At 37.0% G+C, this 12,458-nt stretch overlaps 1 protein-coding gene across 1 annotated transcript; it reads left to right on the forward strand.

Moving 5' to 3' along the window:
- Window positions 1-7,760: 7,760 nt before the first annotated feature.
- On the forward strand, window positions 7,761-8,504 carry LOC124776141 (endochitinase A1-like). The gene has a single exon (XM_047250981.1). It carries the CDS (start codon window positions 7,761-7,763, stop codon window positions 8,502-8,504), a length of 744 nt encoding a protein of 247 aa, XP_047106937.1.
- Window positions 8,505-12,458: the final 3,954 nt, after the last annotated feature.

The raw sequence follows: 12,458 nt of genomic DNA on the forward strand, positions 1-12,458 counted from the left end.
CATATCCATCCACACATATACAGACACAAGCAGACATATTTAAAGACAAAGAGTTTGGGCAGAGATGTCAGTCAAGGCGGAAGTGCAGAGGCAAAGATGTTGTTGAATGACAGGTGAGGTATGAGTGGCGGCAACTTGAAATTAGCGGAGATTGAGGCCTGGTGGGTAACAGGAAGAGAGGATATATTGAAGAGTAAGTTCCCATCTCCGGAGTTCGGATAGGTTGGTGTTGGTGGGAAGTATCCAGATAACCCGGATAGTGTAACACTGTGCCAAGATGTGCTGGCCGTGCACCAAGGCATGTTTTACCAACAAACACTGTCTGCCTGTGTCCATTCATGCAAATGGACAGTTTGTTGCTGGTCATTCCCACATAGAATGCATCACAGTGTAGGCAGGTCAGTTGGTAAATCACGTGGGTGCTTTCACACGTGGCTCTGCCTTTGATCGTGTACACCTTCTGGGTTACAGGACTGGAGTAGGTGGTGGTGGGAGGGTGCATGGGACAGGTTTTACACCGGGGGCGGTTACAAGGATAGGAGCCAGAGGCTAGGGAAGGTGGTTTGGGGATTTCATAGGGATGAACTAACAGGTTACGAAGGTTAGGTGGATGGCGGAAAGACACTCTTGGTGGAGTGGGGAGGATTTCATGAAGGATGGATCTCATTTCAGGGCAGGATTTGAGGAAGTCGTATCCCTGCTGGAGAGCCACATTCAGAATCTGGTCCAGTCCCGGAAAGTATCCTGTCACAAGTGGGGCACTTTTGTGGTTCTTCTGTGGGGGGTTCTGGGTTTGAGTGGATGAGGAAGTGGCTCTGGTTATTTGCTTCTGTACCAGGTCGGGAGGGTAGTTGCGGGATGCGAAAGCTGTTGTCAGGTTGTTGGTGTAATGGTTCAGGGATTCCGGACTGGAGCAGATTCGTTTGCCACGAAGACCTAGGCTGTAGGGAAGGGACCATTTGATGTGGAATGGGTGGCAGCTGTGATAATGGAGGTACTGTTGCTTGGGTTTGATGTGGACAGACGTGTGAAGCTGGCCATTGGACAGGTGGAGGTCAACGTCAAGGAAAGTGGCATGGGATTTGGAGTAGGACCAGGTGAATCTGATGGAACCAAAGGAGTTGAGGTTGGAGAGGAAATTCTGGAGTTCTTCTTCACTATGACTCCAGATCATGAAGATGTCATCAATAAATCTGTACCAAACTTTGGGTTGGCAGGCCTGGGTAACCAAGAAGGCTTCCTCTAAGCGACCCATGAATAGGTTGGCATATGAGGGGGCCATCCTGATACCCATGGCTGTTTCCTTTAGTTGTTGGTATGTCTGGCCTTCAAAAGTGAAGAAGTTGTGGGTCAGGATGAAGCTGGCTAAGGTGATGAGGAAAGAGGTTTTAGGTAGGGTGGCAGGTGATCGGCGTGAAAGGAAATGCTCCATCGCAGCGAGGCCCTGGGATTGGAATGACTCCTTACCCTCTCCCTTAAAACCCACTTCCTTTCGTCTTTCCCTCTCCTTCCCTCTTTCCTGGTGAGGCAACAGTTTGTTGCGAAAGCTTGAATTTTGTGTATATGTATGTGTCTGTTTGTGTTTCTATCGACCTGCCAGCGCTTTTGTATGGTAAGTCACATCAGCTTTGTTTTTAAATATATTATAAAATGGTATGTTATATGTAAGGTGATGAATGATATTGCATTATATTTTGCTCTAACCGTGAACAACGTCACTGCAGGTCAAACAAGGTAGGGGTTGTGAATATAGTCACTACTACATTCTTGTGACATCCCACAGGTGAATATTATCATATATTGACATTTTGGATGCATAGCCTAGAATCATGCAACAAGCACCACTGACATTCTAATTTACCCTACCTTTAGTTTGTTAATGCCAATATGCATTGTTCCATTTAAAAAGTGTATGTTTGCACAAAAAATACTCTTTCTAAGTATTATTATACTCTGTTTATTGGCTAACAAAACAAGGCCCTGACTACCAATCCATTTTGTGAAAACCGCACATCAATAGCACTTTCCATTTCTGTAATATTTGCGGTTCAAGTTGATGAGAACAGAGAAGAGTCGGGTGTCTTAAAAGATACAAATATAATATTGCTATGTGAGGGGAAAGAAGTGGCAGATTTACAGTAAGTGTGTATTAATTTCAGTCAGCACTATATAGCTATAGTGTAGAAACTCCTAAAACAAGACTTAATAGTACCAAGGAGCATGTTTAAGCCCCATAAGAATGGCTGAGAGTTTATACCTACTCCCTACAGATAAACTGGATGTTGTGGCGTGTAATGTAACTGCATGTCTTGTGATATACAATTTCAGCAAGATTACAATAAAACTAGTTGCTTATTATTAATGTAACATGAGGTTTTTTTTTTTTTAATCACTGCTTTTCCTGGCTAATGAACATTGTTTTGTTAAAGAAATATCCACCTGGGAACGTGTAGCAATGTTGTCTGTCAAGCAGTGTAAATGTCACTAAGATCATTTACAAAAGTAATCATGTATAACCAACAAACAAGCTAAATGTATGACTAGTGATCTGAACTAAACAAGAGAAATGATTTTTAATAATTTCAGTGCTGTTGTTTAAAACACTCTTTACTAGTTGCAGATCGTTTATCAGAATTAATGCTACTCGTATCTTTAGGTGGCAACACTTTTCTTTAAGTAAAATGAACAGTTTTGTCACACAATATCATACATACACAACACTAATGTATTTTCCTGTTGAGATATTTCATAAAAGTTGTTACGAAATTACCAGGCTTCAAACATCAGCAGATGAGAATTTATATCACTTAAGATGCTGTTTGCATTCATAGAAGTTCAATATGTTCACAGTCTAACTGGAATTAATTAGATCAGACTGGGTCCTTGGCCACTAGTACACAATTATTATTGCAGTTATAATGAACAACATTTAAGTCTGCATAGAAAATCAATTTAAATTTGCTGCTACAACATTTCACTACGATGGCAGCTAACATAAGATAATCACTTATGGATTCTGCTTCAGGCAGTATTTTGCTTGTAATAAACATTATATTTTAAATCTTTTCTCACCTCCACTATATACATTAGTATTGAAAATATTTCTCAATGTTTGTGACACATTAATATTCACTATTTACCAATAAATTGCGTTGCAGATCAATAGGGCTAATGGTCGCACTCTTTGGTACCTGAGCCAAAAATTTAACATCTATATAGAACGAGAATTACAATGAAATAAAACTCCAAACAAAGAAGATTCATTTCAATGACACATAATCTCTATTTTCAAATGCCAGCTAGCAATATAACAAGACTGTAATACAGTTTTTTGCTGACCTCTGTGTTATGAGACGTCAATCACATCTTATCAGAAGGATTTTTCTACAAAAATCACAAATAACAAAAGACTGAGATTTTCATTATCTTTATACATGGGTATTGTCTCAAATATGATTTTTTACAAAATATTAAATTACATCATTGACAATAACTATTTATTATTTTATTAACAATGAAGTCCCTTTTATCATTATTATGAGAATACGATCAAAGTTCAGTCACATTCCACATACAATGCTGTCATGAATATTATTTTGAATAAAATATAGATGTGGGTAATAACAAAGTTTCAAAAAGATTGCAGCACTAAAAAATAAATATACCAAGGGTCTGGATGGCACATAAGCAAAACTGATAAAACATTGTGCTACATATCTTTCAAAGCCTCTGACATTCCTGATATTCCTAGTAAAGAAAAAAGGAGTGTTCCCAAAATGTTTAAAAAGGGGCAAGGTAGTGCCAAGCATTTAGAAGAGGGGATAAAGGTGAGCCAGGAAATTACAGACCTCTAACAACCACAATTGTTCTGTTTAAAATAGTGGAAACAGTAATTAAAGATAGAATTATAAAATTAGCAGAGGAACAAAACATCTTAAGTGAAGCACATCAGTGTTGAATTTGTATCTGTTCTTGGGCACCATGACTGACCTCATTTGAATTCTATTGTCAAGAGAGTTAATTTGGAGTTGGAACAGCTGCTTATGCCAGGTGCAGGGTCACACATTGGTGTGGTTCCTGTTGATTCTCTCAGTAGGTGGGATTATACTAGGCATGGTCTTCACCTCAACAGGAAAGGGAAGGGTAAACTGGCTTGGAAAATAGCAGGAAAGTTAAAGGGGGGAGGCACAGTCATGAGTGATAAAATACCAGTGGTTATAGGCTTCAGAAAAGACCCTTTTATAGTGTAGGGAGGACAGAAAGAAACCAAATTTTAAGAGAGGTTAGGACTGAAACAAACCTTCAGTTTGAGTAAGAAACAAAAAAACATAATTCTAGCTTATTACATCAGCATAAACAGCTATTGGTTAAGAATTTTCAGCTGTCAGCAGATATTTCAACTCTGCCCAATTTTAACTAGGTCAATGTGAAATGTCAGCTATCTTTATTGCATCAAAATATTCGAGGACTGAAAAATAAAATTAATGAAGTAATTATCTGCATAGATGAATTGGGGTCTTCAAACCCAGCTGACATAATCTGCCTCTCTGAACATCATGTGGCCACTGGTATAAAACTTTTATGTGTTACAGGGTTTAGGTTAGCATCTCACTGTTGTAGAGCAGAAATGGAGAAAGGAAGAGTTTCCACATCCACCAGGTACTGTCATAAATTTAAGAACATAGACATTCATAAATTTTGCCTAGAACAGCATATGGAAGCATGTGCAACAGAAGTAGAATTTCACAAAAAGTCCTTCATAATACTAAGTGTATATCAAGCACCTGCAGGTAACTTTAGTCTGTTCATAAACCACCTTGAAACTCTACTGGCACATTTAACAAACAAAAAAAAAAAAAAAAAAGAAATAGTGGTTGCTGGTGATTTCAATGTAGATTTCCTTAAAGACTCTCCCAATAAGAACTTATTTGAGTTAGTAACACTATCATTCAATTTAATTCCCACTGTAAAGTTCCCCACCAGCGTAGCCAATTGCTCACAAACAGGCATTGATAATATCTTTATAGAAAAGTCCAATGGACAAAATTATATTACAAAACCAATAGTCAATGGCCTCTCAGACCACGACATGCAGTTCCTTCTGTTAAATGTTAATACTGAACAGGATATGAAATCTGTTAAATCTGAGCACAAGAGGGTAATCAATAAGCCAAAAATTGATTATTTTAGGACACTCCTCAAAGACATTCACTGGAATGATGTTTACAGTGCTCATGGCATGAATGATAAATATAGCGCTTTTGGTAATAAAGTGCTCACCTTATCTGAACACTGTTTTCCCCCAAAACTAACCAAGGTTAGAGCAAAGCCTACAAAGAAGCCATGGATTACTCAAGGAGTAGGGGTGTCTTGTAAACAAAAAGGAAACTGTATCTGTCAATCCGAAACAGGTCTGATGTTGATGCTATAGCACATTACGAGAAATACTGCAAAATATTAAATAAAGACTGTAATACGAACATCAAAGCAAATATATTACAAGGAAAAGATAGTCATATCAGATAAAAAAATAAAGACAATATGGGATATAGTGAAGGACGGGACTGGTAGAACCAGACAGATGTGTATAGTGTTGCAGAACTTTTTTACAAACATTTTATAACTGTTACTGAAAAGAGGGGGTTGTCAGGTTCTGTAGATGTTGCTATGGAATACCTCAGACCAGACATTTCAAGTAACTTCCATAATATGAATTTGCCCCCACTATCCCAGCGGAAATAATTTCCATCATAAAATCTTTAAAATCAAAAACATCTAGTGGGTCTGATGAAATATCAACAAAGTTAGTTAAAGAATCTGAATCTGAGTTAAGTAACATATTACGCTACTTGTGTAACCAGTCGTTTATCAGCGGGATATTCCCTGAATGGTTGAAATATGCTAAAGTTACGCCACTGTATAAGAAGGGAGATAAAGAAATAGCATCACATTTCCATCCAATTTCACTGTTGCCAGCACTCTCAAAACTTTTAGAAAAAGTAATGTACAATTGGCCTTATAACCATCTTATCCCAAATAACATACTGTCAAAGTCGCAGTTCAAATTTCTAAATGGTTCTGATATTGAGAAGGCTATCTAAACCTACAGTGAAAATATGATTAATTCATCAGACAAAAATTGCAGGCAACTGGTATATTTTGTGATCTGTCAAAGGCATTTGACTGTGTAAATCACAATATCCTTTTAAGTAAATTAGAATATTATGGTGTAACAGGAAATGCTGCAAAATTGTTCAATTCTATATCTCTGGCAGAAGACAGGGGGTGTTATTAGGAAAGAGACATATATTAAGCTATCAGGCATCATCCAACTGAGAACTAATTACATGTGGGGGTCCCACAGGGTTCCATTTTAGGACCCTTACTTTTTCTTGTGTTTATCAATGACCTTTCATCAGTAACATTACCAGATGCCGAGTTTGTTTTGTTTGCCAATGAAACAACCATTGCAATAAATAGCAAATCAAGTGTAGTCTTAGAAAGATCAGCTAATAAAATATTTGTGGACATTAATCACTGGTTCCTAGCCAATTCTATGTCACTACACTTTGAGAAAACACACTACATGCAGTTCAGAACTTGTAAGGGGTGTCCCACGAGTATATGCCTAACATACGATGACAAGCAGATAGAAGAAGTGGACAGTGTTAAAGGCTTGGGATTACAGCTAGATAATAAATCGGGATGCTGGACAAGATGGCGGCGAGTATACACGCAGTTTCAAATCGCTCGGTAATTTGTGATCGTATTTCGTCAGTGAAGTGTACCATATACCATAAAATTGTGTTAAATGGATTAAGAACTTGCGCGTTCAATCATAAGTGGTGCCATACCCATTGTTTCTCACGATCGGAAGTTCTAAATAAGTGCGACTGCGGTATTGAATGCAACGGGCGGGACAAAGCCAGTGAAATGCACAGGGCAGGTTTGCGAGTGAATGTAGAGAACGAACTTAGGAAAGAACTCGATTATTTATAAAATACGCAAAAACGCTTGAAAACTTGGTAATAAGTGTGAGAAACTCCTCAAAATCTAGCCTACAAGAGTTCTCAAATACCAGTCAAATAAGCAGCACACGACCAAAAACAAAAACAGCGGAACTTACTTTAAAACTAAGTAATAGGTTTAGTATGCTTGAAAATAGCACAGAGGAGAAAGAACAACCAAATTGTACCATCATCCACACGGACAGTTCAGTGATCAACGCTAAATTGCGCTCACAAAGCAAAACAAATCAGCTTGCTATTTGTAAACAAAGCCAAAAACACACGTTGGAAAATAGACATGAAATCCTTATTCTAGCAGACAGCCATGGAAAAGGTGTAGCCGAAATTATGAGTTCTAAGAAAACAGGATTCAAGGTAACTGGCGTAATCAAACCAGGAGCGCCACTATGTGAAGTTTTAAATAGCTGTAATCAATCTATGACGAATGGCAGCAGATGTGTGATAATTGGAGGCGCCAACGATGTATACCACAATGAAACTAGACGTGCTACAGCAGTTTTAAAGCAAGTAATTTGTAAAATGCCTGAAGTGAAATTTTTTGTTGTCAGTATCCCTCATAGGTATGATCTCATGGAAAACTCTTGCGTGAATACTGAGATTATTACCGCCAACAGACTTTTCGCTAAGATATGTCGAGGTTATCCTAATGCTACATATGTTGGGATAAATAGTGATTGCAGAGAGCATTTTACGGAGCATGGACTTCACAGAAACATGAAAGGGAAAGAAGCCATGAGTGCTGAAATATCGAATGCTATTAAAGACTCTAAAGTAGAACGAAACACTATTACACTGTCTGAAAACGGCCTTATTAAAGTATCAACATTAGCGGAAATAGGAAGAGCTGATGTCCCACAGTCATTGGTAGCAACACAAGATTCTTTGACGTTAAAAGAAGTAAACAAATCTGAAGTGTCGTCCAGTACAGCAGCCACATCAGTGAAATTGTCAGTAGTGTCGAAATCATCAAAAACAGCTGAACCATTATCATCAGCAGCAGATGTACCACCTTCCCCAGCAGGTTCAAAATCAAGTCCAGAATCTGTGACTAGTCCATCAATCAGAAGAACAGAAGCAAGAACAGTGGTACAAAATGCCACTCAGATATCATCAACAGAAGAAAAATCAACACCATCGGAGCTTCATTTATCAGCTTCATACGCAGCTTCAACGTCCACAGTAACGTCAGTGCCAACTGTAGTTCAAGATTTAAACGAAAATACAGTTTCAGCAAAAGTTCCAGTATCAATTGGAACATCACTTACAAAACCAGACTCAGCATCAAAACTGGCTGCATCTCCAACATCCACTGAATCATCAGCTTCAGAAACACTTCCAGCATCCACTGAAACAGCAGCTACAACTACAGATACAAGAAGTATGGTGGCACGTCCAGGGGTAAGAAATACAAGGAGCAGGAAACGTGTAATTCTTAAGGATTTTTGGTACCCAGCCTCGGCAAGGAACAGCCGGTAACATTGGGAAACATGAGTACAAACTCCTCTCAATCTAATTTCAATAATTTAAAAATAATGAGCCTTAACATACAATGCATTAAAAATAAAATATTAGAACTTGAGATTGCAGCCAGTGAAGCTAGTATAGATTGTATTTGCATTCAAGAACATTGGTGCATGAGTTATGAACTAGAAAATATTTACATTTCCCCATTTTTGCAGGAAGGAAACAAGACATGGCGGTGTTTGCATTTATGTAAAACCTGGAGTAAAGGCTAAAAATATGACTGTAACTGAATCCTTGAATGAAGAAAAACATTTTGAGGCTGCAGCAATGCAGTTGAATATGCAAAAGAGTAAATTAATAATAATGTCAGTGTACAGACCACTATGTGGTGATCCTGAAATTTTTAGAAATAAGTTAGAGGCATTGCTCAAAATATTACATCACAAAAAATCAACAATAATTATAAATGGAGATTTTAATCTCAACTCATTGACTATGTTTTACATAGCTTCAATTTGTATCCACATATAACTAACCCTACAAGAATAACAAACTCTTCAAAAAGTCTCATAGATAATATCTTCACAAATATAGATGCCATAGATATAGATGTAATAAATGTTGACCTAGGAATATCTGATCACAATGCACTTATTCTTAAATTTCCCATGGCCCCTGTGACCAAAGATAGTTCATACCAAATGTACAAAAGAACCTTCTCCACAAATAGTTGCAGTCACTTCATAAATACACTGACTAAACAATAATGGGCAGAAGTACTGTTACAAACTAGCACAAACACTGCATATAATGTTTTTTCTTCCCTGTTTATGTTGAATTTTGAAATGTGTTTTCCTAAGAAACTTGTCAAAACAAACACATATGGGCATACACATGCTAACTCCTGGATCACAACAGGTATTAGAAATTCCTCCAGGACCATGAAAATACTTAACTATAGACTGAAAAGTTGGACTGACCCCAAGTTTAAAGAATATGTAACAAATTACAAAAAAATATATAGGCAAGTAATTACAAAAGCAAAATTACTAAGTAATGATAAATTAATAAGAAAATCAGGCAATAAATCAAAAACTATTTGGGAAATTGTGAAAAGGGAAATAGGTAAGGGCCTCAAGGATCAGGAAATAGTACTCAAAAATAGTGAAAATATTGAATTAAAAGATGAAACTCTGGCAAATTACATTAATAATTACTTTTTAAGTGTACCAGTGTTATTAAGTAAAAACTTTACTAAACATGAGAAATTAACAGCCCCAAAAGTAGACAGTAGTACGTTGTTAACTCCCACAAATGATAATGAAATATTAAAGATGATAAAGAGTCTAAAATCAAAAATGTCTGCAGGTGTGGATGAAGTGCCTGTGTCAATAATAAAAAAAGTTGCCCAACAAATTATAAAGCCCCTGGTACATATTGCCAATTTGTCTTTCAGCGAAGGTGTGTTTCCTGAGAGGTTGAAAATCTCTAAGGTTAGACCTCTGTTTAAAAAAGGAGATACATACAAGGTAGAAAATTATAGACCAATATCCCTTCTCCAATCATTTTCAAAAATTCTAGAGAAATTAATGAAAACCAGACTCATAAATTACTTAGATGCTCACAAACTTCTAAACTGCAATCAACATGGCTTTCGCTCAGGCCACAGCACAGAATCAGCTATCCATGCCTATACCAAAGAGATAGTCAGGAGTCTCGACACTAAAAAATGTGTAGTGGGAATTAACTTAGATTTATCTAAAGCTTTTGATACAGTAAATCACAAAATTCTGTTAAACAAGATGGAGGCAATAGGTGTAAGGGGAGTTGTGAAGCAGTGGTTTGAATCTTACCTTCAAGATAGAACTCAGGTGGTAGAAATCATCGCAGAGCATAAAAATCAGAAAATCAAGTGGGTCTCAGATGCAAAGAAATTGGAAATAGGTGTCCCACAGGGCAGTGTTCTCGGTCCCTTATTATTCTTGCTTTATATAAATGACATAAAAAATCCTAATATTTCTACCAAAATAATGTTGTTCGCAGATGACACTAGCATAATTATAAGTGATGATAAAAAATCATTAACCACCACAACTGATATAGTCCTGAAATATATTCAACATTGGTTTAACGCTAATGAGTTAACACTTAATCTAAGTAAAACAAATTATATACAGTATGGCAAAGCAACTCAAGATATGGACCTCCAGTTAAAACTAATGCATAAGAAGATAGAGAGTGTACAATCCACAAAGTTTTTGGGCATGCACATTGATCAAAACTTAAGCTGGAAAGACCATCTCAAGTACTTATCCCACAGGCTCAATTCGGCATGTTTTGCATTGAGGATATTATCTAGAGTATGCAGTACAGACTGTACTAGACTAGTGTATTTTGCTTACTTTCAATCCATCGTGTCTTATGGCATAGTGTTCTGGGGTAAAACTGAATCAAGCTTAACAGATATCTTCAAATTTCAGAAAAGAGCTGTACGAATCATAACACATAACTCTCCAAGAACTCATTGTAGGCCCCTTTTCAAAGAACTGCAAATACTCACAATACCATCACTGTATATTTTTAAAAGCATTCTGTGTACAAGAGCACATACGGAAAATCTACGTACAAATGAGGACTGCCATAATTATAATACTAGAACTCGTAAGAATTTGTGTGTAGAAAGGGTTAGGACAACACAAACCCAAAAGCATGTAAGTTATTTTGGAACAAAACTCTGCAATGCTCTGCCAGTGTACGTGAAGGCAATAATAGATGAAGTAAAATTTAAGACTGAACTTAAAAATTACCTTTTAAGCAAAACTTTCTATGAGTACTTTGATTGTGTGTAAATTTATTGCCAAAAATTTTAATTTGTATGTCTAAACTTGTACTTTTAAAAAATGCCTTGAAAGTGATATTCTATTATTATGTCTGTAGTACTTGTACTAGTATCATCATGTGACAATTCCTACATCATGTAAATGATATACAGGTAGATAATAAAATGAAATGAAATGAAAATGAATGAAAATGAAACTGAGAGGAGCACACCACAGAACTGCTGAAGCATCTTAACAAATCTCTATTTGCAATGCGAATTGTGTCAGACATAGGGGATATAAAAATGAAAAAACTGGAATACTATGCTTACTTTCATTCCATAATGTCATATGGAACTATTTTTTGGGGTAATTCATCAAGTCAAGCTACAGTTTTCTAGGCACAAAAACGTGCAACAAGAGTTATATGTGGTGTGAACTCAAGAACATCCTACAGAAGCATGTTTAGGGAACTAGGGATACTAACTACTGCATCCCGATATATTTATTCCTTAATGAAATTTGTAATTAAAAATATATCACTTTTTCAAACCAACAGCTCAATTCATGGAATCAGTACTAGAAATAAGAATAATCTTCACAAGGATTTAAAGTCACTTACTCTTGTACAAAAATGTGAGCATTATTCAGGATCATCCATTTTCAACAACTTGCCAGCAGCCATAAAAAGCTTAAAAACCAATGAAATTCAGTTTAAGAGAAGCCTAAAGGATTTATTAGTGGCCAATTCCTTCTACTCCATTGATGAATTTCTCAATAGAACCAACTGATCTGCGTGTGTGTGTATATAACGAAAGTGCTGGCAGGTCGATAGACACACAAACAAACACAAACATACACACAAAATTCAAGCTTCTGCAACAAACTGTTGCTTCATCAGGAAAGAGGGAAGGAGAGGGAAAGACGAAAGGATGTGGGTTTTGAGGGAGCGGGTAAGGAGTCATTCCAATCTCGGAAGTGGAAAGACTTACCTTACGGGGAAAATAAGGACTGGTATACACCCGCACACACACACATATCCATCCGCACATACACAGACACAAGCAGACATTTGTAAAGGCAAAGAGTTTCGGCAGAGATATCAGTCGAGGCAGAAGTACAGAGGTAAAGATGTTGTTGAAAGACA

Source organism: Schistocerca piceifrons, chromosome 1, assembly GCF_021461385.2.
Source record: "Schistocerca piceifrons isolate TAMUIC-IGC-003096 chromosome 1, iqSchPice1.1, whole genome shotgun sequence".
NCBI classification, from domain to species: domain Eukaryota; kingdom Metazoa; phylum Arthropoda; class Insecta; order Orthoptera; family Acrididae; genus Schistocerca; species Schistocerca piceifrons.

Bases quoted from the DNA above. Each gene is read 5' to 3' on its own strand.
- LOC124776141 (XM_047250981.1), top strand. From the start codon at position 7,761: ATGAGTGCTGAAATATCGAATGCTATTAAAGACTCTAAAGTAGAACGA.